Below are 27,332 nucleotides of genomic sequence, written 5' to 3' on the forward strand. Positions count from 1 at the left end.
TAGCAACTGTGCCACTTAAGGGATGGAGTCGCCAGTCCCATTTGTGGTCATTAAAGTGAGGACTACATGAATTCTTACTTGCTCTGTCTTCCCCCTCCCCTGGACCCAATGACGACAACTCTGATATTCGAGAAAGCTTTTTGCCGCGGTTGAAAGAACAAGAGACGAGAGACGGCATCTCTCCAGAGAGTTATAAAGTTTTTCCAGCCGAGATCGGCTTCCATAGCCCGGAAAGGTCGAGCGGGGTTAACTGAGGACGCTGCTCTTCACCAGGCATTTTCCAAACGGGCAGCATCTTTGGGATGTTCTGTGCAATGGGGGAGGGGGGCTTTCTGTGTTTAAATCTGTGAGCAAAATTTGTGTAAAAATCTTCATCCAGCAGGTCCAAAATGTTGCTTGTTGAAAAAGGGAACCTTGCAGGAAGCCAGTTTCAGAGCCTTCGCATGCCAAATTGGGGCCGCGGATAACCGGCTTTTCCAAAGAACAGCTGCCAATTTTGGCTGCTCCCTTTTTTTTTTTAGCAGTATGAACCATGCAGATTGGCCCTTAGATGTTTCCATCCTTGGAACAAAAGACAGTACTGTGGAAGAATCGATTTAGTAGAGGTAAACACAAGGTCAAGGAGTCCCTGTGGATTTTACTCCACTGGTCATGGCTGACTTTCCAGGATGGCGCTCATCTCCGTTTCAAGGTCATTGAGCCAGCGCTGTGCATGGCCATGTGGCCAGCATGACATCGCAGAGCGCTGTCACCTTCCCACAGAACTGGTACCTATCTCCTCGCATTTCCACGCTTCTGAATTGCTAGGTTGGCAGGAATTGGAGCGAGGATGGGAGCTCACCCCACTGCGTGGCGCTGGGGTCTCAAACTTCCAGCCGACATGCCCAGCATCTTAACCAGAGCCGCCACACTGCCCCCTAGTGGAGGAGGGGGTTTTACAGTCACAATCAGTGGCTTTATAATACGATCAGTCCTAGGATACCAAATGAAATATTATATTTTTGTCCAAAGATTAAAAAAAAAGTCTTGAAATGAGAAGAGAATTTCAAGCTTCAGCCACCAGAGTTTCCACCTTGATCTTTTCCCTCAAAGAGGACTAGAAACATGGATTACATTTCAGCCAACAATACATGGCTTAAAAAAAAATCTTAATTTCAGTGGGGCAGAAATAAAACATGAACGATGCTTTGAGAAACTCAGTGGGATTTAATCCATTATTATTATTATTTGGGAAGAGAATTGAGTTTTTACAGAAGTTCAGGTTAAGTTTTATCCTTTACTGTATTTAACTTTTTTTATTTTCATGTTTTAATGTTTCTTGGGGAAGGGGATTACTTTGGTGACTGACAACCATTTCTTTAGCAACAGCTCAAAGTTATAATAGCACTGAAAAAAATGACCTACATCTGGTCCTCACACTTATGACTGTTGCAGGATCCTCAAGGTCACATGATCAACATTCGGATGCTTGGCAACTGGTGTGTCTTTGTGACAGTTGTAGCATTCCAGAGTCATGTGATCTCCATTTGTGACCTTCCCAGCAGAATTCTGATAACTAAAGTCAGTGGGAAAAGCTGGATTCATTTAACAACTGCAGTGATTCATGGCAAAAAAAGTTCATAAAATTGGGCACGTCTCACTTAAAAACCATTGCGTGGCTTATTAATAAGCTTGCTTATTAATAGAAATTGTCCTTCCAATTCTGGTCATAAGTCAAGGATTACTCGTACTTACACCCAGTAATAATAGCACAAAGAGAAACAATTCATAACAGAAGCCATCCAGAATCATGAATAAATATGGTTATTTAGCACATGGCATATCATACGTGGATTAGCTACATAAGATAGATAAGATAACCTTTATTGTCTTTTGTTTTTTTTACTGTGGGCACAACAGCACACATCAAAAAATGAAATTTAGCTGCCCACTCTCAACGTGAAACATACATGACACACACCTAAACATACTATGTACAACATATGTATAGACCCACACCCCTACATATACGTAACAAATAAATATTAAATACTGTCCATCTTGAATATATAACTGAAGGAGGAAGCTTGAGAGTTCACAAGATTAATGCTGCATGAAATGAAACTGTGGCTGAATCTGGACGTTCTGCTACGGATACCACGAAGCTTCCTCCCAGAAGGGAACATATATTAACATTTCATCTAGACACAATAAAATATAAATGTTAAAAAGATCTATATTCAAATTCCAGTGTCTAGGCCCTAGGCACTGGTATTTGAGCGGTAGGCAACCTCGCTCTTTGATGACTCATGGACTTCAACTCCCAGAATTTTGGGAGATGAAGTCCATGAGTCATCAAAGAGCCAAGGTTGCCTACCCCTGTGTTATAGAATTAAAAAAAAACTTGAATCAGCTCTTTCAGGAAAGGGAAGTTTATTGCGCAGGTTCAGAGAGCCATCCTGGCTGAAGGAATCTGAACCCAGATTGTACATTGATGACCATTTTTATAACCCTTCAAGCAGAGTTATTTCCTGAGCAGGTCACATGCCTCACATGGTTACATTCTATAGGTCCTTATTCTAACATGGGAAAACTACTGGACAGATCTATAATCGATAGCTCCTCGTTTACATTGGAATGTTTTTAGCAATCAGCAATATATCAAGTGTTAAGCAATTTAGATACACCATGTGACAAGCAGTTAGTAATATATCATGTGCAGAGCTGGGAACAGGATGTCTGGCCATCCTAAATTTAAGAGTTGTCTTGTAAGCAAAACAAACCTCCCTTACACACACAATCTTTGGTGGGCCATCTGCTTTTTACCCATATTCTTTGTCAGACCATTAATATTTTTCCAGGTACCACTTTATTCCCCCCTGATGAGACTTATCTCATCTATGCAGATAAGTTTCATTCCATAACACTTGGGTCTTACGTATGTATGTTGTTATACTCTTGTCTCTGGAATTCCCACATGTGAAGAACCACCCTTTAGGTAACCATATGTTTGCATACCCAAAAGACACTGTTTGGAAAAATGTGCAATTCAGCCTTTCTTGGCTCACTTTCAGGCAATGAGGTGAAGGTGTATTCTGCTCACACCCTGTGATATGTGCACATTATAAGTCTTCTGGAATGGCTACGTTAGGAGTATGTAAAGCTAAAGCATCAGTGGGTAGAAACTTGGAAATGTGACCCCGCTGTACATTGTTTCATAGCCTATGTGTTCTTTAAACTCGTGGTGACTGAACTCCTTGGCTGCTGTGACAGGAACACATACGGGTATTAAACATGTGGACAGCAAATTTTCCATGTCATATGCTTCAGAAAGGCAAAAATCAGTTGTGTTGGCTAGTTTAGCCAATTGACCCACAAATTATATTGCATCCTTGACTCCAATGGATGAGGCATATCCTTATTCTGCTGGGACCTTTTGCTTCGTTTTCTCTCTGGGCGCTTCCTCGGGGGTCGTTGGTTAGTAACTCCTAATTCCCCCGGGATTACATGTACGATGCAAGTCCCCTTCCATCCCGTCTTCAACTGCGAGACTAGGGTGACCCGCTCCCATCCCCAGAATAAGGGAGGCCCACACTCCAGAGTAACAGGAGGAGGAGGCTTCTTATATGGGGCCTTTACACATATGCCTTTCCTAAGAATATACCCAACATACTGACAGGCCTCGGGATTGACAGGTGGTCTTGTAATACAGGCTTCTTTAACTATTCTGTCAAATGCTTGGGGAAATTGACAAGGATGAGGCCAGCTACCATTCCAGCATTCTGGGGAAAATCCAATAGGGGGGTGACCTTTACAAGTGCCCGTGCCTATAGCATAAGATTGGATAAGGCGTGGAGCTTCTTCTGGCTTGCTCCATTGGCCTAAATTAGAAAGACAAACATTATTACATGCAACAATAGTACTATATAAAAGCAGAAGGAAGCCTTTCATCCTTTCTTCTCCCGTGCGTAGAAAGCCAGCTTCCGGGTGTGGCTTAGCAGGGGGTTGAATTTCAGCCAGACAGCCGTAGATATATGTGCAGGATACACTTGTGCTAATACAATATCTGGTTTACAAACAATAAAATATTCATTAAACATACTAAACACGTTTAAGAGTGAGTTTGGTGGGAACCTTGGGGTCCCTGTTCACTGTCCACAGAGGTTCTGCAGCTGCTTTAACTCTGGTCCAGTGAATCCAAGATTTAGATTCTGCAATCTTTATTGCTAAGGAGAGGCCATTATTACTTCATAAGGTCCTTTCCATCTCCCCTCCAGTTGTTCATGTCTCCAATGTTTTACCCACACCTTATCCCCTGGTTTAAAGGGATGACATCTTGTTATTAGTTTAGGAGGTGTTTGTTCAACAACATAATTCCTAAGTTTTTCCACTTGCTTATTCAGTTCCCCCATACTCCCCCCTGATGGCCCTTTACAATGCATAACTGAAACCTTTGCTGGCTTTTGTACTGCATCGAGAAGATGCTTTATCAAGTGTCCCTGTAACCCATGTTTGCCAGCCGAATCCCTGAATCCCCTCTCCTTATACACAGCACCATGAGCATGCAGAGTTAGAAAAGCATATTTACTATCAGTCCAAACATTTAAAGTTTCCCCTTCAGCTCTTTCCAATGCTCTAATTAATGCCCACCATTCTGCCACTTGAGCACTGCAGTTTGCTCCTAGCGGACTACTTTCCACCACTTCCTCATCATTCACAATCGCATATCCAGAAACCCTCCTCCCATCCTGCATGTAACTCGAGCCGTCTGTATACCAATTTAGGGCAGCATCCTGAAGAGGAATATCAGATAAATCCGGACGGCTTGAATATACAGTTTCCAAAACTTGCAAGCAGTTGTGTTCTGAATCCACTTCTGTGGGCAATAGGGTGGCAGGGTTTAGCCGGTTAGACACCACTAATTTCACTTGAGGATTTTCAATCATCATCGCCTGATACTTAAAAAGCCTTTGACTGCTGATCCACAAATGCCCTTTATTATCCAAGATAGAATGAACTGCATGAGGGGTGTGGACACTTATGGGACATGAGAAGGTCAATTTAACCTTCAGGCAATGTGGCCAGCCTTGGGCAACCCCATCTAATTGCTTAGATAAGTAAGCCACCAGGCGTTGCCACTGTCCTAATTGTTGAGTTAACACCCCCAAGGCAACATTCTTTCCCTAAAGGCATTCTTTTGTTCTCCCTCCCATTCAAAAGCAAACAACGGCTGGCTAGCCTTGTGAATAGGAATCGTGAAAAAAGCATCTTTCAAATCCACAACTGAAAACCACTTTGCTACGAACAAGTGTATACCTCCTTTAGGCTTCCTGATTAAAATTGTCCACACTTGATAAGAAATGCTAACCACCAAGATGTCCCCAAATGTCAATTTTAGATAAAAATGCCACTGGCTGCCTTTCCCCCCTCCCCACGCACACACTTCTGGGCCAAAACCTCCTCCAACCTTTGTCCTTGTTTATAAATAAATTACCTAGCAAAGAACCAACAAAGGAGAGCTCACCAAACCCTGTTTGCATTTATTAACACAAGCTCTTTTTCTAACAGTTTTGCATACAAATCTTTACTCAAAACAGCATAGCTATTTATAATCCCAAAATTTTTCTCAACTTCGTTCTAACTTCACACAAAAAAATAAACAAGTTTAATAAGATATTCTGAGTTACTGAAAGTTTTTTTTTTCTAAACTCTAGTATTGCTTTTAATATAAAGTTAGTCAAATCCCAATTTAATCAAATTCCATTCAGATGGAAACAGATTTCCATTAAATTTCCATTAAATAGGGAGAACATTTACAAATCTAAGCAAACTCTTTTGGTTGATATTAAACAATTTAAACTCAAAAATTTCCCAAAAAAAATTGTCCAACAATTACTGACTCCTCTTTTGAATAGAAAAAAAAACTGCAAAAGTGGGCATTAAATTTTCACAGCCACCCAACCTTTCTCAAACCTGAATTCTAAGCAGGGAAAAAGTTAAAAAGATCAACCCAGAAAAAGTTAAAAAGATCAACCCAGAAAAAGTTAAAAAGATCAACCCAGAAAAAGTTAAAAAGATCAACCCAGAAAAAGTTAAAAAGATCAACCCCTCCCCTTTCTCCTCTCTCTCTATCTCTCTCTATCTCTCTCCCTCTCAAAGCAACACAGCCAGAAAAAAAAGCAGGGGGGGAAAGGGGGTTGTGTCTGCAGATAGAGTTTGAAAAGGCATTAACACACTAACATTTGCAAAAGGGAGAGAGCAGAATAGGCAAGAAAATGGTATAGGATTTCCTGCCTGAGCAGGTAACTTTGGGCTGTTCTTAAGAGGGAGAAAAAATAAATAAAAAAACAAACACATCTTTCTTCACTTTGTTTGTTGGCCAGACAAACAGAGTGAGGTTATTTATTTATTTTATTTTTTTTGTATCTTCTTTTCTCTTGAGGTTAGTAACAGTCATATTTACTTCACACACAAAGACTCTGCTTTCAAATCCACAACTGATCTTCCTGCTCCAGTATCCACCAAAAACGTTGTCTGTTTGCCCCCTATATTTAAAGTAATCAATGGCTCAGGGGGGGCTTCCTTCAAGCCAGGTCCTCGTCAATCTGACCAGTTAGTCCCTGCCAATCCAATTCCCTCAATCTCCCTGTCTCTATTCCAATGTCCCATTCCTCAGACCATCTCTTACACTCCCTGGACCATCTCTCACATTCCTTGGAGCCCCTCTCTGCCCTCTACCCATGAAGGGGGAGTGCATGGGGGGCCCACTGCCAACACCTCCACATCTTCTGCCTTCTCTTCCTCTCCAACCTCTACCTCACATCTGCCTTCTTGGACATTCTCTTTGCCAATGACCTTCCTCCTTGCAATTAGCACACTGGTTGGGTCCCAGCATGATCCCTCCTTGCAACGCCACCGCCAACAACTCAATTTTCTTATGCATTCTAGCATCTCTTTCCTGTTTTTCCACCTTATCCCTATTAACAAACACCTTCCTGGCCACCTCCAACAATTCTGTAGTGTTCTTTCCTAATGCTCCTTCTAACTAACCTCTGCAACTTCTTTCTTATATCTTCATAACTCTGTGCTATGAACCTCTCATTCAACATTCGCACATTGTCTGCACTCCTTGGATCAACCTGTGTATAAAGCCCATAAGCCTCAATCAGCCTTTGCAAAAAAACTTTCCGGACTTTCATCTGCCTCCTGCATCACAAAAGACGGCTTTAACACATTCACTGAAGGCTTTCCAGCCTTGCAAAGAGCCTCTACTACTAAATTCTGATATTCCTTTAACAAAGTCATGTGTGCTGGATTTTGTGTATTCCATTCAGGGTCCTTTTCTGGTGCCCTGGCTTCCATCTCTGGCTGTGTATCTCATACAGCCGGCAACCTATCCTTCAAACACTGCCTAACAGCAGCCTTCCACTTCTCCCTTTCCTCGGGAGTCAACAAAATATTCAAAAATTGCTCCTCTTTACTTGCTTCTCCCCTCACATTTACAGAGAGACCTTCCAAATCCCCTTCCTCCTTGGGGGCTGACAGCCTCCCCCTTTCTGTTTTCATCTCACAGCTGGCTGCCTTTCTTCGGACACAGCAGGGGCAATCAGCCCTTCCTCCGTCAGAGCGGCTGCTGGCTCTGCCACAGCCGGCACTGGGGGGGGAAGGGGGAGAAAGGTGGAATGTAGGGAGGAGGTCTGAGAATCAACTCCTCTACCTCCATCCTTATCTCCTTCTTAGCATCTGACACCTTAGTTTCTGAAATCTTCACATCTTTCACTCTTTTAGTTTGTACTTGAAGCTTTTTTTCCTTTGGGTCTAGCCACACACAAATGAACCATTTCAGCTTGACATTGCAATAACTCATCAGCTCGTCCTGCTACTGCATCCCCCCACTGATCTATATACTAAAATTGGTTAGGATAGTTTTCTTAAAAGTCCCCTCTGGGGGCCACCCCACATCCATACTACGCCCCCCCATCCTAACACACTGCCAATGACCTACAGCGCCGGCGGTCACTAGTAGGGAATGCACTGGCTTAACCACCCACACAACCTAACACGGACTTCATTAGGATCGCCGTCCCGAGTCCAGGGGAGTGATCAGGCCCCCTCTTCTATCTTCAAGTGAGATAGGTACCATTACTTTAAACACATACTCGCCTGCCTTGTAGTTACACCCATCCTGGCCAGGAGTTGGTTCAGACTTCCTTTCCTTTCCCAAAGGGTTCTTGGACTGGCCTTCAGTACTGTCGGCTCTGCTGAGAAGTCACAGCTGTCTCCTGGAGGAAACACACCCCCATGGCGCCTGGAGAATTGTTCAGAGATGGCTTACCAGCAGGTCCGAAGGGTCCAGCCGTCCTCAGCGAAATATCGCCTCACTCAAGCTTTTCCCGGCCAACGCACCAGAAAATGTTATAGAATTAAAAAAAAACTTGAATCAGCTCTTTCAGGAAAGGGAAGTTTATTGCGCAGGTTCAGAGAGCCATCCTGGCTGAAGGAATCTGAACCCAGATTGTACATTGATGACCATTTTTATAACCCTTCAAGCAGAGTTATTTCCTGAGCAGGTCACATGCCTCACATGGTTACATTCTATAGGTCCTTATTCTAACATGGGAAAACTACTGGACAGATCTATAATCGATAGCTCCTCGTTTACATTGGAATGTTTTTAGCAATCAGCAATATATCAAGTGTTAAGCAATTTAGATACACCATGTGACAAGCAGTTAGTAATATATCATGTGCAGAGCTGGGAACAGGATGTCTGGCCATCCTAAATTTAAGAGTTGTCTTGTAAGCAAAACAAACCTCCCTTACACACACAATCTTTGGTGGGCCATCTGCTTTTTACCCATATTCTTTGTCAGACCATTAATATTTTTCCAGGTACCACTTTACCTGGACTCTAGAGCTAGGGCAGGGGTAGTCAACCTTGGTTCTTTTATGACTCGTGGACTTCATCTCCTAGAATTCCTGAGCCAGCCATGCTGAAGGGAAAGGGAGAGGTTTTCTATGCTGAGATATGCTGGCTCAGGCATTCTGGGAGTTGAAGTCCGCCAGTCATAAAAGAGCCAAGGTTGCCTACCTCTGGCCTAGGCCGCTTTCTGACTCATGGACTTCAACTCCCAGAATCCCTGAGCCAGCATGGCTCAGCTTGGAACCTGTCCTTCTCCTCAGCATGGCTGGCTCAGGAATTCTGGGAGATGAAGTCCACGAGTCATCAAAGAGCCAAGGTTGTCTACCCCTGAACTCTTAGGTCTAGACCAGGGGTAGGCAACCTTGGCTCTTTGATGACTCGTGGACTTCATCTTCCAGAATCTCTCAGCCAGCATAGCCTCCTTTTGCAAAACCTCCCCCCCCGCCGCGCTTTTCTGCGCATCCGAATAAAATTAGAAAGTGAACTCGGGCTCCCGGGGAGGGGGGCGAGGGGGGGAGCGAAAGGTTTCCAGCGGGAAGCTTTATTTGGAGACGACGAGCGGGTCTCCCCCCTCCCCATCCCGCTCCCGTGCACGTGCAATGGAAAGGCGGGAGCGCGAGCTTTCTAAAGCTTTCTTGAACGTTCGGCCCGGGGAGCGGCGGCCGCGGGAACGCGCTTTTTGCAAGGCACGCTCGCCGCGACTGACAAGCCGACGCGAATCCGGATTGGACGAAAGCAAGCAGCCAAGTCGAGAAGCTTCTGTAAAGTGTCAGAGCCCGGCGGGGGGGGGGAAAGGGAGGAGGATGGTAGGAATGTACTAGAAGGGGCGGGGAGGGAGCGGGGCTCTTGCCTATAAAGTCGGGCAGAGGCGGGCAAGCGGAGTTTTATAAGAAACGCTTGCAAGAAAGCGGGTGGCGGTTTGCAACGGCGGCTTAAAAAAAAGAAAAAGCGACCGCGAAAGCGCTTTGGGGATTCCACGAGAAGCGATTGCAACGAGAGCAAAAAGGTACCTGGGAGCGCAAGTTGCTAGGAGGAGGAATTGCAGAGGCGTCGCATCCCCACGACTCGTGCAAAGAGTCCTGCTCGGCGCGAGGGTTTTTGGGCTTTTTTTTTTTATTATTATTATTATCATCATCATCAAGGTCTCAGCTTCTTTTCCTGCCCGTGCAAGCGCGCGCGGCCGCGAACCCGCAGCGGGTTAACTACTGGCCCGCCGGTCTCGTTCGCGCGACGCGCCCGCCGCCGCCGCCTTTGGGGCAAGTTGTTGAAAGTTGCGTTGAAGTCGGGCCGGCGGCTCCCTTTTTGCAGAGTTAGGCGCCCGCGGTGAAGCCAGCCCGCTTTGCTTGGGATCTATCTGCCTTTAACGGTTAGAAAGCAGCGGGCTGATTCGGTTGGCGGGAGAAGAAGCGTGTCGGTGTGAACGCTGGCAAGGGCGAGTTTAGGAAGGGGCGCCCGTGTTTCGCGTGGTCTTGAGAATCGAAGGGCTATTGCATTGGGGAAAAAAGGGGCAGGGTTGAGTCAACCGATTAGGCTGGCCTAAGGGGTCGTAGGGGGGGAGGGAAAAGGGGAGACTGAACGTGGGAATGGTGCGGGAGAGACCTCAGACGTGTGTGATCCTTATCGCCTTCGCTAAGAACTCACCGATTTGCTGTTGGACACGTCGGAATCCCACTACATCCCGTTTGTTCCTTAGACTTGGAAAAGTGTGGGGAGGGGGTGGCATAAGCTAGTTCCCCCTGGATCCCCCCCGCCCACCGGAAAAAGGGGGGTTCTTTTTGCTTGCAGCCTCGGGGAAAAGACGGTTTATTGCAAAGTGGGTTTTTTTTCCCCCCCTTTTGCACGCAGTTGGTTTTTGCTTTGCAGTCTTTAACCCTTTGCTATCCTGTTGCTGAAGAATGCAGAGGAAGCATCGAGAAGGTCTGGTCTCTATCCTACGGGAAGCTCCTCCCCCCCCCTTCTCCCCAAAAAAGAGCTGGTATCATAGACGTTGCATAAAGCCAGAACCACAATCCCTTTCTTTTTTTCTTCTTTATTTTAAGTCACTTTGACTTGAGCCATCTGATCACAGTTCGGGAGGATTTCCTGCTGGAACTGCGCGCAGAAAAGTGTCTGTTGCGCGCGGGCAAATGGAAAGAGTTGGGAAGTGGATCTCATTCCTTGTAAAACCCGGGACTCCCAAATTATTAATAGGGATTCATTCAGAATGCTCAATCCAGCGTCGAAAGAAAATGAAACTTGCCCGGGAGGCCGCTTTAAATAAATATTTTAATTCATAAGTAAATAAGCAGAGAGGGATTAGATTGTGCCATTTGTTTTGAAAAAAAAAATTGTTTTTTTTTTTTAAATAACTTGCTTATCCTCCCATTGCGGTGGGCTTAATTTAAAGTCTTGCCTCTCTTTTGTAATTTATGACCTTTACTTTAAAAAAAAAAGTTCATTGCCTTAATGGCAAGCAATTATCTCCATTCTTTCTGTATTACTTAAAAGATTATTTTTTTATGACGCACTTCAGCCAGAAAAATTTTTTTTCCACTGGGAAAGGTTAAATCAATGGGAAAAAAAACCTCTGTCTATTTTTTGGACTTTTAAAAAAAAAATATTTAAAAAAAAATATAAGATTTGGGCTGAAATGAAGACTTTGGATGATGGTGTCCCGGCCAGAATAAAGTTTGAGAAACTAATTGTAAGGTTTTATTTTGGAAGCAAGTTTGTGGATTTTGAGTAGTGTTGATTGATTAAAAAAAAACACAAAATCCTGAGCAGCAGTTCTATTTCTGTGCTTGTAGGAAAATAGATTTTTCAGCCTGAAAAGTTAAAACCTCTATCAAGGAGTAGTTAGGACTTGGTTCTTTCTAAGCATTAACCTGGTATTTCCCACTCTCCTGGATTCAGTTTTTAGTCACACAAATCCCAGAGAGCCTTATTGCTCTGACAGATGAAATAGGGCAGGGGTTTTCAAACTTGGCCCTTTTATGACTTGTGGACTTCAACTCCCAGAATTCCCCAGCCAGGCACACTGGCTGAGGAATTCTGGGAATTGAAGTCCACAAGCCATAAAAGGGCCAAGTTTGAAGATCTCTGAAATAGGGGTTCTGTTCTGGAGATAACAAACAAGAATAAGTACCAGAATTGAGTAAAAGTCTTTAAAATGGTCTGGGAACTTGGCCCTGTTGCTTATTCCTTTTTTTCTTCTTTCCTTATTTCTTTTCTATTGTTGGGTTGGGGCTGTTTATGAAAGATCTACCAATCCTGTGAGATTTACAGGTCTCTTGCCAGCAATACAAGAAAATCTAGTGAGATTGAATCTCTATGGAGAGTCTCAATCATCCAGGTCATGGTTATCCCAAAGGTGCTTTTTTTTTTTCTTTTCCAAAAAACAAGTGGGACTTTTTTTTTTTCCTTTTGGAAACCTTTTGCTTCTTATCCAAGAACTGGGGGGAAAAAAAAACCGTCGGAAATGAGAAGTCAAACATTTTTCAAAAGAAAAACAAAACTTAAGAAAATCCAGTTGCCTTTTTAAAAAAAAAAAAAAAAAAAACACCTTTAGGTCTAGTTATCAGAATTAATCCTTTTTTTTTTTTTCTTTAGAAGCAGGGGTATTTTAGATAAAGATGCAGAATTGTCTGCCTAATCTTGCTGGGGCTTGTGTGGTTTAGAGCTGTGTAGTTGCCAGCTGTTTGAAATTGCTGCAGCTGCAGTCTCCAAGTCAGCCCACTGGTGGAGTTCTAGAAAAATCTTTCCTATTCTGGAAGCAAGTTTGGTGGGAGGGGGGGGGAAGCCTGCAACGCAAGTCGATGGCGCAAGTCTTTTTTTGAAGTGTAGTCCCTGGCATGGCTGAGCAGGGTGGGGCTGTCACTGAGGTTTTTCTCCCCCCCCCTCCCCTCCATATCTTATCTTGGGTAGCCCAACAGCGTTTTGAAAAACCTGCTTCCTGCTCAGAGAACATTGTTAGATCTTTGGATTGCAGTTGCTAAAAGTCTTCCTTTGATTATTTTCCAGCTTGCATCTGCCTAATAAACTGACAATTGCTGTTTTTTTTCTTTTCTTAAATTGCGTTTTTAAAAGCATTTTCTTAATTCGCTGTTTTAAATCTGGGCACGCAGGAATAATTTTAAGACAGCTAGGTATGTGTGTCTACAATTCACTTCTTTAAATGAGCTCTCTTCCCCCCGCCCCCCCCCCATCCAGCAAATTCGGAAGACACTGAGCATGTGCAGAATTCTTTGGCTATTTTAAATTCTTGCACAGTTAAAATGCAAACCTTCAGTGGCTCTCCTGGGGGTTTTTTCCCAGTTATTTAGGATTTCCAATTTTTTTACCCTTCTGAAATATTTCCTCTAGGGGGCCCCCAGTCAATTAAAAATACTTAGTGCATGCAAAACATTTGCTGCACCATAGCAAAATGTGGATTCATAAGAGGGAGAAAATGGGGTAATTGAATGGGTGCTTTTTTTTTTAAAGAATACGAGTCTTAGAGATTTAATCCATATCCCTCATTTTGGAGACTTGGCCCCATGGTCCAGAATGTTGCTTAGCCTATTGTTTATCCTGGAATGAGAGCTTCTTAGACCAGAGGTAGGCAACCTTGGCTCTTTTATGACTCCTGGACTTCAGCTCCCAGAATTCCTGAGTCAGCCATGCTGAGGGAAAAGGGAGAGATTTCCAAGCTGAGACATGGTGGCTCAGGAATTCTGGGAGTTGAAGTCCACAAGTCATAAAAGGGCCAAGTTTGAAGGCCGCTGCCTAACAGCCTTCCAGCCAACGTGCCTGGCTGAGGAATTCTGGGAGTTGAAGTCCACAAGTCATAAAAGGCCTAAGTTTGAAGATCCCTGCCTAACAGTCTTCCAACTGCAGTCAGGCCATATTATTTGTTCCCAATTGCAGATAGGAAGACAGGCTGAGAAATGAGATACTCTCTTGAGAATTCTGTATTAATCTATGATGGGCCTCTTTTTGTAGGCAACATGTCCAAGGGTCCAGCTGTCGGCATTGATTTGGGGACCACCTACTCCTGCGTAGGTGTTTTCCAGCATGGCAAGGTGGAGATCATCGCCAACGACCAGGGCAACCGCACCACACCCAGCTACGTGGCTTTCACAGACACAGAGCGCCTCATTGGTGACGCTGCCAAGAATCAAGTGGCCATGAATCCCACCAACACTGTCTTTGGTAAGAGGGCGAAACTGAGCCTGCTTCTGCCAGAAATTGAGGCCAGAGGTCTAAGGAATTGCGGGGAGGTGAAAATCAAAAAACCCTCTGAAGGCCACTTTAGTTGGGGCAAGGCTGTAGAAACAACGAGAGGTTCTTGCAAAGACCAGGCCTGTTTTTGCCAAAGGTCAAGGCAGTGATTTCCGGGAAATTGATTCTTTTGGACCCCAGAGATTTTAAGCTTTATTATTAACTCAAGCAAACAGAGCTAAAAGCATAACATAAAAAGCATACCTAGCAATAGCACTTCTACACCGCTTCATAGTGCTTTATAGTATTCTCCAAGCGGTTCACAGACTTGACATATTGTCCCCAATAATCTGGGTCCTCATTTTCCCGACCTTGGAATGATGGAATGCTGAGTCGGCCTTGAGCAGGTCAGGATCGAACTCCTGGCAGTGAGCAGAGTTTGCCCGCAATACTGCATTCTGACCACTTCGCCGCTGCTACTACATACCAAAACAAGATGATACCCAAATCTCTTATAAACGGGGGGGGGGGGTCTTTGCTGCTCTCTGAGTTTGGTTGTTTTCTTGCAGACATTTCCTTACCAAACTTGGTAACATTATCAGTGCTAGAAAGGAAGTGGGATTTGCTACTATTTTTTATGCTAGTGGCTTGTCCTGTCAGTATTGGCGGGAGTGTACTTGGTTCCTTGATTGAGGCTTGTTGGGAAGCAACATCCACTCCCACCAATACTGACAGGACAAGAGACTAAACAGCAAACTCCACCCCCTTTTAGCATCGATGATGTTACCTAGTTGGGTCATGAAACGTCTGCAAGAAAACCAGCAAGCTCAGAGAGCACCAAGGACCCCACAGTTCAACCCTGAGCTGCAAATATTTTCTTATCTTATAAACCAGACATGTCAAACACAAGGGCCGGGGGCCGGATGTGGCCCGCGAAGTGGTTTCATGTGGCCTGCAAAGCCATCCTGGAAACAGTGAGGGAACGGCCCCCACTGCCTTGGCCCTGGCCCAGGCCGGCCAGGAGCCAATGTACAATTTTGTGGTGGCCATCTATGCTGAAACACATTCAGTCTTAGCTCCACAAGGTCATCCAGAAACAGCGAGGAACCAGACCCTGCCGCGTCAGCCCCGCCCCCCTGGGTGCATGCTGGGGAGGTGTTACCGTTTGTGAGGAATGAAGAAATGCACCATCGCTTGGAAATGGCCAGCAAATGGCCCTTGCCTACTTCACCTATCCGGCTTGATGGGCTCCGGTGGAGGGGTTTCAGCAGGCAGTGAGGGTCCTCCACTGGACCATGCCTTGGTGCTTGCCCCGGTCCCACCCCGTTCTGCCAGAGACCCTCAGATCTGTCCCACTCCTGCCCAGGCCCCCACAAGCGCCTTTGACGCGAACGATGTAGAGTTGGCCATGCCCACCCAGTAGGCCACACTCACTCCATCCACGCCCACCCAGTAGGCCACAGCTACCCAGCCCCCTGAGGGCAACCACAATGCTGATGTGACCCTCAATGAAATTGAGTTTGACACCCCTGTTATAAACTCTCAGGAGCTCCTTAATAAATAGCAGCACAGAGGCCACAAGGACAGCTAACTTCCAAAGTACTCAATGTTAAATTCCGTACAGCATCCCCAGCCTAAAGGCCAGTACCAAGGCTTTTATTAAAAGCTGGCACCAGGGCTTCATGCCCTTTGGTCACAAGACCTGACCTTGGATGGGTGGCAGGCACATGACTCTGGGATAGGAACCAGAAGTCTGAGACTTTCACTGATAAAAGCTTTGCAGCCATAGATCCCCCCCCCCTTTCTTTATTCAGTAAGCAGGTTCACTCAGAAAGAGCCCAAAACTTTTAAACTTAAGAAGAAATCAAATCCGTCACTTAACTCCCTGAAACTTCCACGCTGTCGCCACCACTGGGATGATGAGAGAGCTGTTTGATCCCAAGGATCTTGTTGCTTTTCACTGTTTAATAAATCTGGGGAGGCTTAGCCATAAAAATCAGAGTTAAAACACAAACTTGGAACTTGCCCGCCCCTGCTAGAAAAGATTGACTGTAGGCCTGGTAACGTTCAAGACCAGGGGTCTTCAAGGCTGGCTCAGGAATTCTGGGAGTTGAAGTCCACAAGTCATAAAAGGGCCAAGTTTGAAGACTCCTGTTCAAGACGTTCTTCACTTTTGAGGGAGGCTGTGTCTTGCTGAGGGAAGCCTTCAGTGCTTTGAATCTTCTCCCTTCTCAGATGCCAAGCGCCTGATTGGCCGACGTTACGATGATCCCATAGTGCACTCCGACATGAAACACTGGCCTTTCCACGTGATCAATGACGGGGGCCGCCCCAAGGTGCAAGTGGAATATAAGGCTGAGGAGAAGTCTTTCTACGCTGAAGAGATCTCCTCTATGGTGCTCACCAAGATGAAGGAAATTGCAGAGGCTTACCTGGGCAAGGTGAGTGACAACAAGGGCAGCCTTCTCAAGCTGGGTGTGTATCTGGCCTGCAGGAGAAACGAAGCAGAGGAGACAATAATGCTGTATACAGGTAGTCCTCGAGTTACAACAGTTCATGTAGTGACCATTCAGAGTTACAACGGCACTGAAAAAAAGTGACTTATGGCCTTTTTTTCGTACTCAAAGACCGTTGCAGCATCCCCAGGGTCATGTGATCCAAATTTGGACACTTGGCAACTGGCTCATCTGTGACAGTTGCAGTGTCCCGGGATCATGTGATCACCTTTTTGCAATCTTCTGACAAGCAGTCACTGGGGAATCCAGATTCGCTTAGCAACTGCAGTGATTCATTTAACAAGTGTGGCAAGAAAGGTGGTCAGATGGGGCAAAATTCACCTGAACGGCTGCCTTGCTTAACAACAGGCTCAGTTGCGGTCGTAAGCCAAGGATTGCCTCTGTACTCGGCCCCTGGTGATAAAATACCAGTTTGAAAACAAAAGAACTGACCTCTGGCATGGTGCAATGATACTCTGTCCCAAGAATTATCCCAGAAAGGAATGGAAAGAAGCTGGGTCATTTGGAGGCTAAAGATGCTACATCTTGAACTCCAGATCTTGTTTTTAGCTCAAAGAAAGGAAGTAGGGAGCTTATAAGATGAAGGCATTAATAGTGAGATTTCTGTTCATTTTCTCGTCCAAAGTAACATGGAAAAGAGACCGTATTACTTTTCGCTGACCTGATCTTTCCTTCCCTCTACCACAGACGATTACCAATGCAGTAATCACAGTCCCAGCTTATTTTAACGACTCTCAGCGGCAAGCCACCAAAGATGCTGGCACCATTGCTGGCCTGAATGTTCTTCGCATCATCAACGAACCCACCGCAGCAGCCATTGCGTATGGTCTGGATAAAAAGGTATGGATGCAACATTCCTACATATGTTTGGGTTTTTAATGGCAAGATGAGTTTATTGGCATTTACTAGAGCCTGTCCAACTTTGATTGGAAGATGTAGACTACTATACCGGGAGAACACTAGCATGGAGAATAATCTCTGGTATTTGAGTTGCTTATATCTATTTCGTATTTGGCGGCCTTCGTCCTAGGACAGGAGTAGGCAACCTTGGCTCTTTTATGACTCGTGGACTTCAACTTCCAGAATTCCTGAGCCAGCCATGCTGAGGGGAAAGGGAGAGGTTTCCATGCTGAGCCATGCTGGCTCAGGAATTCTGGGAGTTGAAGTCCACGAGTCATAAAAGCCAAGGTTGCGTACCCCTGGTCTAGGTTTTTGCTAACCACACAGCTCAGCTTCCTCTAGGACAGGGATAGGCAACCCTTGGACCTTTTATGTGGACTTCAACTCCCAGAATTCCTGAGCCAACCATGCTGAGGGGAAAGGGAGAGATTGCCATGCTGAGCCATGCTGGCTCAGGAATTCTGGGAGTTGAAGTCCACGAGTCATAAAAGAGCCAAGGTTGCCTATCCTTGTCCTAGGATATGAATATCTGTGCAAAATAAGTTTCCTGTTTTCAACTAATTGGGTTGTCTTATTTTCAGGTGGGTGGTGAGCGAAATGTCCTCATTTTTGACCTGGGTGGTGGCACCTTTGATGTGTCCATTCTGACGATTGAGGATGGCATCTTTGAAGTGAAATCTACAGCTGGAGACACTCACCTGGGTGGCGAGGATTTTGACAATCGCATGGTGAACCACTTCGTGTCGGAATTCAAGCGCAAGCATAAGAAGGACATCACGGACAATAAGCGGGCCGTCCGGCGGCTGCGCACGGCTTGCGAGCGGGCCAAGCGTACCCTCAGCTCCTCCACCCAGGCTTCCATTGAAATTGACTCCCTCTATGAGGGCATTGACTTCTACACCTCCATCACCCGGGCTCGCTTTGAGGAGCTGAATGCTGACCTCTTCCGGGGTACCCTGGAGCCGGTGGAGAAGGCTTTGCGGGATGCCAAGTTGGACAAGGCCCAGGTCCACGACATAGTGCTGGTGGGGGGCTCAACCCGCATTCCCAAGATCCAGAAGCTTCTGCAGGACTTCTTCAACGGCAGAGAGCTCAACAAGAGCATCAATCCAGATGAAGCAGTGGCTTATGGAGCAGGTAAGCATAGAAAGGGGCAGTGTATTGTGATGGAGTAAGAAACAGAAGTGGGAACCTTCTGCGTCCAGCTTATAGGACATGACCTTGTTCATGATATGCGAAGACCTGGTTGGTTAAGCTGTGCCTTATTGTTTATAGGTAAACCCATTGTATGGTGTGAACCAGAGGTGTCTCAGACTTGGCAACTTGAAGACATGTGGACTTCAACTCCCAGAATTCCCCAGCCAGCATAGCTGATTGGGGACTTCTGGGAATTGAAGTCCAGAGGTCTTTCATGTTGTCAAGGCTGGACACCTCTTGTGTAAATGGAAAGGAAGCCTAGTGCATTTGGTGAACATCTCTGAAGGTTCTCAGTCATCCAGGTCATGGTTATCCCAAAGGTGCTTTTTCAAAAGGTAACTCGATTCTGTTTGTAATTCTGAAAGTAATTCACTTCTCATCCAAAACGCTTCTGCAGAACTGAAGAAGCTTCTTGGATGAGAAGTGAAACATCTTCAAGGACAAACAAAATCCAGTTGCCTTTTGAAAAAGCACATTTGGGACAGTGCATTTGTTGCTTCCTAGGAAGATCCAGTTAGCTCAGCGGTTCTCAACCTTTTTAATGCCGCAACCCCCCAACAGGTCGTAAGTCGAGGACTACTCAACTGGTGCAGCACCGTTTGCAGAATGGGACTTTTGGCAAGCTCAGCAGGGCAGAGATAGCCTGGACAATTCCTATTGGCTTTTGAAAGCCAATAGAATAAAAGGGAGTAGCACAGCTAAGGAAAAGGGGGGGGAAATGGCGGACTGCGTTGTTTGGCGACCCCCGTGAAATGGTCGTTCGACCCCAAATGGGGTTCCGACCCACGGGTTGAGAACCACTGAGTTAGCTATTCTAGGAGATGCATGATTAGATCTTGACCGGCTTTCCTGCTTTGCTCTTCCAGCTGTCCAGGCTGCCATCTTGTGTGGGGACAAGTCTGAAAACGTGCAAGACCTCCTCCTTTTAGATGTCACCCCTCTTTCCCTGGGTATTGAGACTGCAGGTGGGGTGATGACAGCCCTCATCAAGCGAAACACCACCATCCCCACCAAACAAACCCAGACCTTCACCACTTACTCCGACAACCAGCCTGGAGTGCTTATTCAGGTAAGCAACGTTACATCAAGGCAGGATGGAGCTGGGAGTGGTAGAAGAACATACGGATTGATGGCTAAGAAGCCAAGGACCACAGAAGACATAGATGGAAAAGAAAGATGGTTTAGTTTTTTGTTTTTGATTTTTTTCAAAATTCAAATGACCTTCAGGCGTGCAAAGAATGATACGTTTTCTGGTGAGCAAGGGAATCCGCCTGTAAAACCAAACTTCAGAAAGAAATTTTTCAACCTTTTACCTGGTTCCATATGTGCAAAGTGACATAGCTTCGGGAGAAGGGATAAAACAGCTGCGTGGATCTCTCCCCTAGCTTACTGGTACCAGTTCCAAAAGGGTTTCAAATGACATCTACTTATTAGTCTGGTCATGGTGACGATTACATGCCATCAGACCATTGTTGACTGCTAGTTAGCAGCCACTTAACCTTTCTCCATGACAAGTTAGTCCTGTGGTTCTCAACCTTTTTAATGCCGCGACCCCAACCGGTCGTAAGTTAAGAACTACTCAACTGGTGCAGCACCGTTTGCAGAATGGGACTTTTGGCAGGCTCAGCAGGGCAGAGACAGCCTGGACAATTCCTATTGGCTTTTGAAAGCCAATAGAAGTAGACTCTATTCAAGAGAATCTATTCTATTGGCTTTCAAAAGCCAATAGAATAAAAGAGAGTAGCACAGCTAAGGAAAAGGGGGAAAAAACGGCGGACTGCGTTGTTTGGCGACCCCCGTGAAATGGCCGTTTGACCCCAAATAGGGTCCCAACCCACAGGTTGAGAACCACTGAGTTAGTCCATCAGTGCCTTCATCCCTACCTTAACTAAATCTATCCACTTGGCTGCCAGTTGTCCTTTCCCCTCCCCCCCTTTTTTGGAGGGGGCATGTTTCCCAGCCAACTATATTGTCAACTTGGTTAAGGAACCCATAAAATAGATGCTAGGCTAAAGGGTAAATGTCAACATCCAGCTCAAGAATCCAAATAAATGCAATAGGCTCAATCCAATTCCAGAATTCTTACTGTGTATTGAATACACGGCATAGTACTATCGAAGGCAAAATTCACTCTGAGATTCTCAGACACCAGATCAAAGAATTAAACAACAGTCTCATCGTCCAAGCCCCCCCCCCCTTTCACATAGTCACTGTAAACCGTTTCCCTTTGTTATGGGAACCGTCTGCTTTTCTTCCGCACCTGCTTCAGTGTCCTTGGAAATGGCTCAGGCTCTTACAGTATTTAGCAAAATCAATGACGTTTCATTTCTCCATCTAAAAACTTTTAAAGCAACACACCCCCCCCCCAAACTCTAATGGCAAGAAGAAACGAAGAGGCATGTAGCTGCCAAAATTTCGTTCTTGATAGTAAATTCATGCCACCCCCTAAAAACCAAACTGCAGATTCCTGAGTGTTTTCTTTTATCAAACTCTTGGTTGGTAATAAAGGTCTCAAGCTTGACTGTCTACCCTGCTTGTTTTGTGATGACAGGTGTATGAGGGTGAGCGTGCCATGACCAAAGACAATAATTTGCTGGGCAAGTTTGAATTGACGGGCATCCCGCCTGCTCCTCGGGGCGTTCCCCAGATCGAAGTGACCTTTGACATTGATGCCAATGGGATCCTCAACGTATCTGCAGCTGACAAGAGCACGGGCAAGGAGAACAAGATCACCATTACCAATGATAAAGGTGAGGTGCTGGTCCACTGGCCCAATCGGTTTCAGAAATTGAAACTCCAGCCCAATCAGAAGGTACCAGCTTCAGAAAAGGATTGATTTGCAGCGAATCTTGTTTTGTTTCTATCTCGTGCTAACTCCTCTTTTCCTTTCCTCCCGCCCAGGCCGTCTCAGCAAAGAGGAGATTGAACGCATGGTCCAAGAAGCAGAACAGTACAAGGCTGAGGACGAGGTCCAGCGGGAGAAGATAGCTGCAAAGAACTCCTTAGAGTCTCTGGCCTTCAACATGAAGAGCACCGCAGAAGACGAGAAGCTGAAGGACAAGCTGTCTCCAGAGGACAAGCAGAAGATCCTGGATAAATGCAATGAGGTCATTTCCTGGCTGGACAGGAACCAGGTGAGTGAAGGGACAGGGAAGGCTGGTGGTGTTGGTTAAATCCTGTTCTTTCTTGCTCAAGTTGTTTCCATGGGGGTTCTTCACAAAGCTGTAGGATCTCAGGCTTTATAATTATACTTTTAGAGCAGTGGTTCTCAACCTGTGGGTTGGGACCCCATTTGGGATCGAACGACCATTTCACGGGGGGTCGCCAAACAACGCAGTCCGCCATTTTTTCCCCCTTTTTCTTAGCTGTGTTACTCCCTTTCATTCTATTGGCTTTTGAAAGCCAATAGAATAGACTCTCTTGAATAGAGTCTAATTCTATTGGCTTTCAAAAGCCAATAGGAATTGTCCAGGCTGTCTCTGCCCTGCTGAGCCCGCCTAAAGTCCCATTCTGCAAATGGTGCTGCACCAGTTGAGTAGTCCTCGACTTACGACCGGCTGGGGGTCGTGGCATTAAAAAGGTTGAAAACCACTGTTTTAGAGACTTTGTCATGTTACTGAATTGCAACTGCCCACATTCCCAGCCAATATAACCAGAGTGCAGCAAAGCCTCCAACTGTTATAGGTACTTGGTTTTTTCTATGAACTGATCCTAGATCATTTGCAAACACAAATTTATACTGGCTTTTTCCCCAGATTATCTTGGGGCTTCTCCCTTGGTGTAGTGCAGGGATAGCCCTTTTATGACTCGTGGACTTCAACTCCCAAAATTCCTGAGCCAGCATGGAAACCTCTCCCTTTCCCCTCAGCATGGTTGGCTCAGGAATTCTGGGAGTTGAAGTCCACCAGTCATAAAAGAGCCAAGGTTGCCTACCCCTCGTGTAGGGTCAAAATTGTATGTGAATCACCCACTGGTATTCCTGATTAAAGTCCACTTGTCTCCTGACAAGGGAGGAGGGTTGTCTCCATAGCATCCAGATCAATGTTACTCAACCTTGACCACGTTAAGATGCGTGGACCTCAACTCCCAGAATTCCTCAGCCAACATTGAAGTTGAAGTTGACATATCTTCATTGGTCTTAAAGATTTAGCTCTTGGGTGTTTCATTTTTGGTCCACTAGGGGGCAGCTGTGGCCACCAAGTGATTTGGATCTAAGATGTCTGAAAGCAATCCTTTTTCTCTCCTCTCAGATCTGCCCCAGGAAACTTCCTAAATGTGGTTCCTGCTTCCGGGACACCTATTTAAGCATTAGCAACTAAACCAGACTTGTATCACTCGGAAACCACTGATCAAATTTAATTTTAAATGTGGTTGAATTGCGCCTTGATGTTGGTCTCCCGGTCACTGGCTGGCAGCTGAGATAATCGGCTGAAATCCCAGTTCAACCCTTGACCTCAAAAGGTTGATTGTCCCATATTTAAGCCTTATCTGCCCAGGCATAGAAATATTGAGTGAGTTTTTGTTTTCTACCATTACAAAGGAAGATCCAATTTGGTCTAGTGCAAGGATAGGCAACCTTGGCTCTTTTATGACTCGTGGACTTCAACTCCCAGAATTCCTGAGCCATCATGGCTCAGCTTGGAAACTCCCTTTCCCCTCAGCATGGCTGGCTGAGAAATTCTGGGAGTTGAAGTCCACGAGTCATGAAGAGGCCAAAGTTTCCCCCATGCTGGCTCAGGAATTCTGGGAGTTGAAGTCCATGAGTCATAAAAGAGCCAAAGTTGCCTAGCCCTGGCCTAGTGATTGAGGGACCAGGCAATTGGGAGTTTTAGTCCCACCTTAGGCATGAAAGGCAGCTGGGTGATTCTGGGCCAATCACAAGGAGACTAAGTTCTAGTCCTGCCTTAGGCATGAAAGCCGACTGGGTGATTCTGGGCTGGTCCTTCTCTCTCAGTCCAGCCCACCTCACAAGGTTGTTGTGTGGCAAATAAGAGGGAGGAAAGTATGTTTGCCGCCTTGAGTTATTTATAAAAATATTAAAGGTGGAATAAAAAGTCGAACAACAAAATATAAGTAAACGAAACCTAAAGGCAGTTAGTTGGCATCCTGCGTATGACATGCCACTCTGCTTTGGCAGTTTTTTTATGAGCCCTGAAGGCCCCAACTGGATTTCTTCTAAGAAGTGACAACAAGAGAATCATTTTCTGCTTGCTTGCTTGAATTCAGTTGTTTTCATTGAGGCCCTCCCATTTTATTTTATTTTATTGCCTTTCCCAGATGGCAGAAAAAGATGAATATGAGCATCAGCAGAAAGAGCTGCAGAATGTGTGCAACCCCATCATCACCAAGCTGTACCAAGGAGCTGGCGGGATGCCCGGCGGGATGCCAGGGGGAATGCCTGGGGGCTTCCCTGGCGCTGGAGGAGCTGGAGGCGGGTCTTCTGGTCCCACCATCGAGGAGGTGGATTAAGCTCCTGCCTCTGCTGAAGCCCTGCCGAGACGGATGGGTGGGTGAAGACGAAGAAGAAACGCAACGTATCTTTCAAAGGAGAACCATTGTTGGTTCTGCTTCATTTCAGCTGTTGTCTCCTGCCTGTTCGGGATGCCTCTGTGTCTCCGTGCGCCCATGTGTGAAGGTAGTTTCTACCTTCACACACCTTCCTTATTTTGCTTTTTTTCTTTCCCTTCCCGCCTTCTTTCTCCACTCCGTTAACGGAGCCACACCTCTCTCCCGACTGCCAAACTGAGATTTCCAAATAATGTTCATGTGAATAAATTATTGCACTTCTGTCAACCCACCCCTTTTGTGCCGCTGTGGTTTGTTTCAACTTTGGAAAATTACAGGTGTCGTACACACACACACACACACACACACACACACACACACACACACACACACACAGAGAGAGAGAGAGAGAGAGAGAGAACTAATGGCCATTAAATGGGGGAGGTGTGAAGTAATTGCACTGGAGAGTTGGATGTTGTCTAAGACAGAAGGGAGGACTTCTGGCACCACAAGAGTCTTGTGGCGCAGTGATTAGAATGCAATATTGCAGGCTAATTCTGCCGACTGCCAATAGTTCGATTCTGACGGGCTCAAGGTTGATACATCCTTCCAAGGCCAATCAAATGAGGACCCAGATTGTTGGGGGCAAGGAATATAAATCCTTCCATTCCCCAAATCCAGTCAAAGCTAAAGAAGCTTCTTGGATGAGTAAAACATGTCCCCCCCCCCAAAAAACAAGTCCAACTGCCTCTTGAAAAAGCACCCTTGGGTGCCCTTTAAAAGCAAAAACTGCGGTAATGAAGGCAAATATACGTGTCTCAGGATAATGTTGCAGGAACCAATCTGAGTCGGTCACCGGGACCAGAGTTTATTCCTCATGGGTTGAGAGATGTTCCCTGAAGATGGGCTAGTCCAGGGGTAGGCAACCTTGACTCTTCTATGACTCGTGGACTTCAACTCCCAGAATTCCTGAGCCAGCCATGCTGAGGGGAAAGGAAGAGGTTTCCAAGCTGAGCCATGCTGGCTCGGGAATTCTGGGAGTTGAAGTCCACCAGTCATAAAAGAGCCAAGGTTGCCTACCCTTGGGCTAGTCCAAAACTCGGAAGACTAAACCTGTGGTCCTGGTGACCAACTCAGATTGGACCTGGCAAAAACTGCAGTTTTCAAGATAGGGTGCCCATTAATTTTTCATTTCTCTGCCCTCACTGTGAAACAAAGTTGATGCGCCTTCTGTTTGTTCTGAAATCCATGCTAAGGGTGAAGTGAGTGAAAAGGAAACTAAGGAGTGAAAGTGGGAGCATTGTACAAGAGTACCCTCTGAACGATGGGTGTGCTGGCCTGGAGAAACCAGAAAAGTTGGCTCTGGCAGAAGAACACTGGTTGCAAAATTCGAAGCAATGTTGGTTTTGCAAGCAGCCCTTTGCAAATTCCTTGGCAATGTTATTGCCAGAGATCTTGGCAACAGAGCTTAAAATAGACCATTAATTTTCCCTTGCTGCAGAAAGCTCCTAAAGAGGGCTTTATATTCCATAAAACGTGTCATGTGGAATCCCTTGTCATTTGACATCTGCTGAGTTCTTCATTGTTACCCAAAAATGGGCCAAGATATTTGGAAACATCACCTAGTGATTATGTGCACTTTACCATCCAGCTAAACCTGGTCACTTTTTCATAGGTGGTTTAAAATAGCATCACAAACTCCCACGTAAATAAAGATGAAACGGCGGTAGCTACCACTGAGCGCTTAGAAATAGCTTTCTGAAATGCATGTCTCTTTTTTAAACACCTGATAAGTTCAAGAATTTGCTTTGAGTAGGGTTGCTAGCGTTGGTGTTTGGTGGTGCATTAGCGCAGGAGTGGGAGTTTGCCTTCCAAATGTTGCTAAATTATAATTCCTAGCATCAGGACCTAGCCTGGCGGGCCTGGGGAGTGTCAAGATGGCAGCTACAACCATGTGATCTATGCCCCACCCCTTTTTCAAGTGCATTGTCTGGGAGCAGACATTGTCTTCAATTTCATGGTTCCGGCCGCCATTTTGATTTCTTGACGTCACACGTTCCCCCTACCCAACATCCTTCACTTTTTTTAAATGGTTATGTTTGGTCTATGCTAATATATTTTAATAAATGGAACTAAACTAGCTTTACTGGAGCCACCGGGAGTTGTAAGTCAACATAGAGGAATACCAGAGAGGAAGAGTTGAAATAATGTTCTGAATTATTTATTTATTTAATAAATTTATTTATTAAATTTATATGCTACCCATCTTGCAGCCAGTTGGTTTTGGGCGGTCTACAATGTCGACCAAATAGCATACAAAATCAAAGCAACAAAACAATAAGTAAACATAGTCTTTGATTTACAACGGTTTATTTAGTGGTCGTTCCAAATTACAACAGGAGTGAAAAAAGTGACTTATTGCCATTTTTTACACTTAGCAACCGTTGCAGCATCCCCATGATCACATGATCATAATTCAGGCATTTGGCAACTGACTCATATCTCTGACTGCCACAGTGTCCTGGAGTCGTGGCTTTTGTGAGCTGACAAAGTCAATGGGGAAAGCAGATTCATTTAACAACCATGTTACTAACACAACAACTGCAACGATTCACTTAACTGTGGCAAGAAAGGTCATAAAATGGGGCAAAACTCACTTAACAACTGTCTTGCTTAGCAAGAAATTTGGGGGTCAATTGTGATCGTATGTTGAGGACTATCTAGAACAGTTTTTCAACCAGTGGTACGGGTACCACCTGTGGTACATTGGCACCTGGCAGGTGGTACGCAACCATCCTAGAAAAGTGGTAGTGGGGGGGGGGAATGAGCTGAGCCAGTGGCAGCACTGCACAAGCCTGAGCGAGAGACGGCTCGAGCTGCAGGGCTGTCAGGGCTCAGTGGAAGCGCCAGGATCAGTGCTGCTTTCCAGCTGATCGACGCTTCTTCAGGACTGTCAGAGCTCAGTGGAAGCATCAGGATCAGTGCCAGGCTCCAGCTGGAGCTCGGCACTAATCCTGGCGCTCCTGCTGAGCCCAGAAGAAGTGCCGATCAGCTGGAATGTTGCAGCATCTCCAGGGTCTTGTGATTTACATTCAGATGCTTGGCAACTGATTCATATTTACGACGGTCACAGT

General features: G+C 45.5%; 1 protein-coding gene across 1 annotated transcript; it reads left to right on the top strand.

The window, feature by feature from the left end:
• The first annotated feature begins 9,750 nt into the window (after window positions 1–9,750).
• LOC120317615 (heat shock cognate 71 kDa protein-like) lies at window positions 9,751–24,490 on the top strand. Its single transcript, XM_039364339.1, has 9 exons — window positions 9,751–9,908; window positions 13,862–14,071; window positions 16,316–16,521; window positions 17,284–17,436; window positions 18,078–18,633; window positions 19,560–19,762; window positions 21,245–21,443; window positions 21,595–21,827; window positions 23,971–24,490. The coding sequence occupies exons 2-9, from the start codon at window positions 13,867–13,869 to the stop codon at window positions 24,160–24,162; spliced, it is 1,947 nt and encodes a 648-aa protein (XP_039220273.1). The 5' UTR covers window positions 9,751–9,908; window positions 13,862–13,866; the 3' UTR covers window positions 24,163–24,490.
• Window positions 24,491–27,332: the final 2,842 nt, after the last annotated feature.

Source organism: Crotalus tigris, unplaced genomic scaffold, assembly GCF_016545835.1.
Source record: "Crotalus tigris isolate CLP2741 ecotype Arizona unplaced genomic scaffold, ASM1654583v1 scf7180000019753.2282721675:598951, whole genome shotgun sequence".
NCBI classification, from domain to species: Eukaryota; Metazoa; Chordata; class Lepidosauria; order Squamata; family Viperidae; genus Crotalus; species Crotalus tigris.

What these genes read in the sequence shown, in the direction of transcription:
- LOC120317615 (XM_039364339.1), top strand. Translation starts at nt 13,867, where the DNA reads ATGTCCAAGGGTCCAGCTGTCGGCATTGATTTGGGGACCACCTACTCC. An exon ending in CAGAGGCTTACCTGGGCAAG is followed by an intron (nt 16,522 to 17,283) that starts GTGAGTGACAAC and finishes CCTCTACCACAG; the next exon opens with ACGATTACCAATGCAGTAAT. An exon ending in CCTGGCTGGACAGGAACCAG is followed by an intron (nt 21,828 to 23,970) that starts GTGAGTGAAGGG and finishes TGCCTTTCCCAG; the next exon opens with ATGGCAGAAAAAGATGAATA.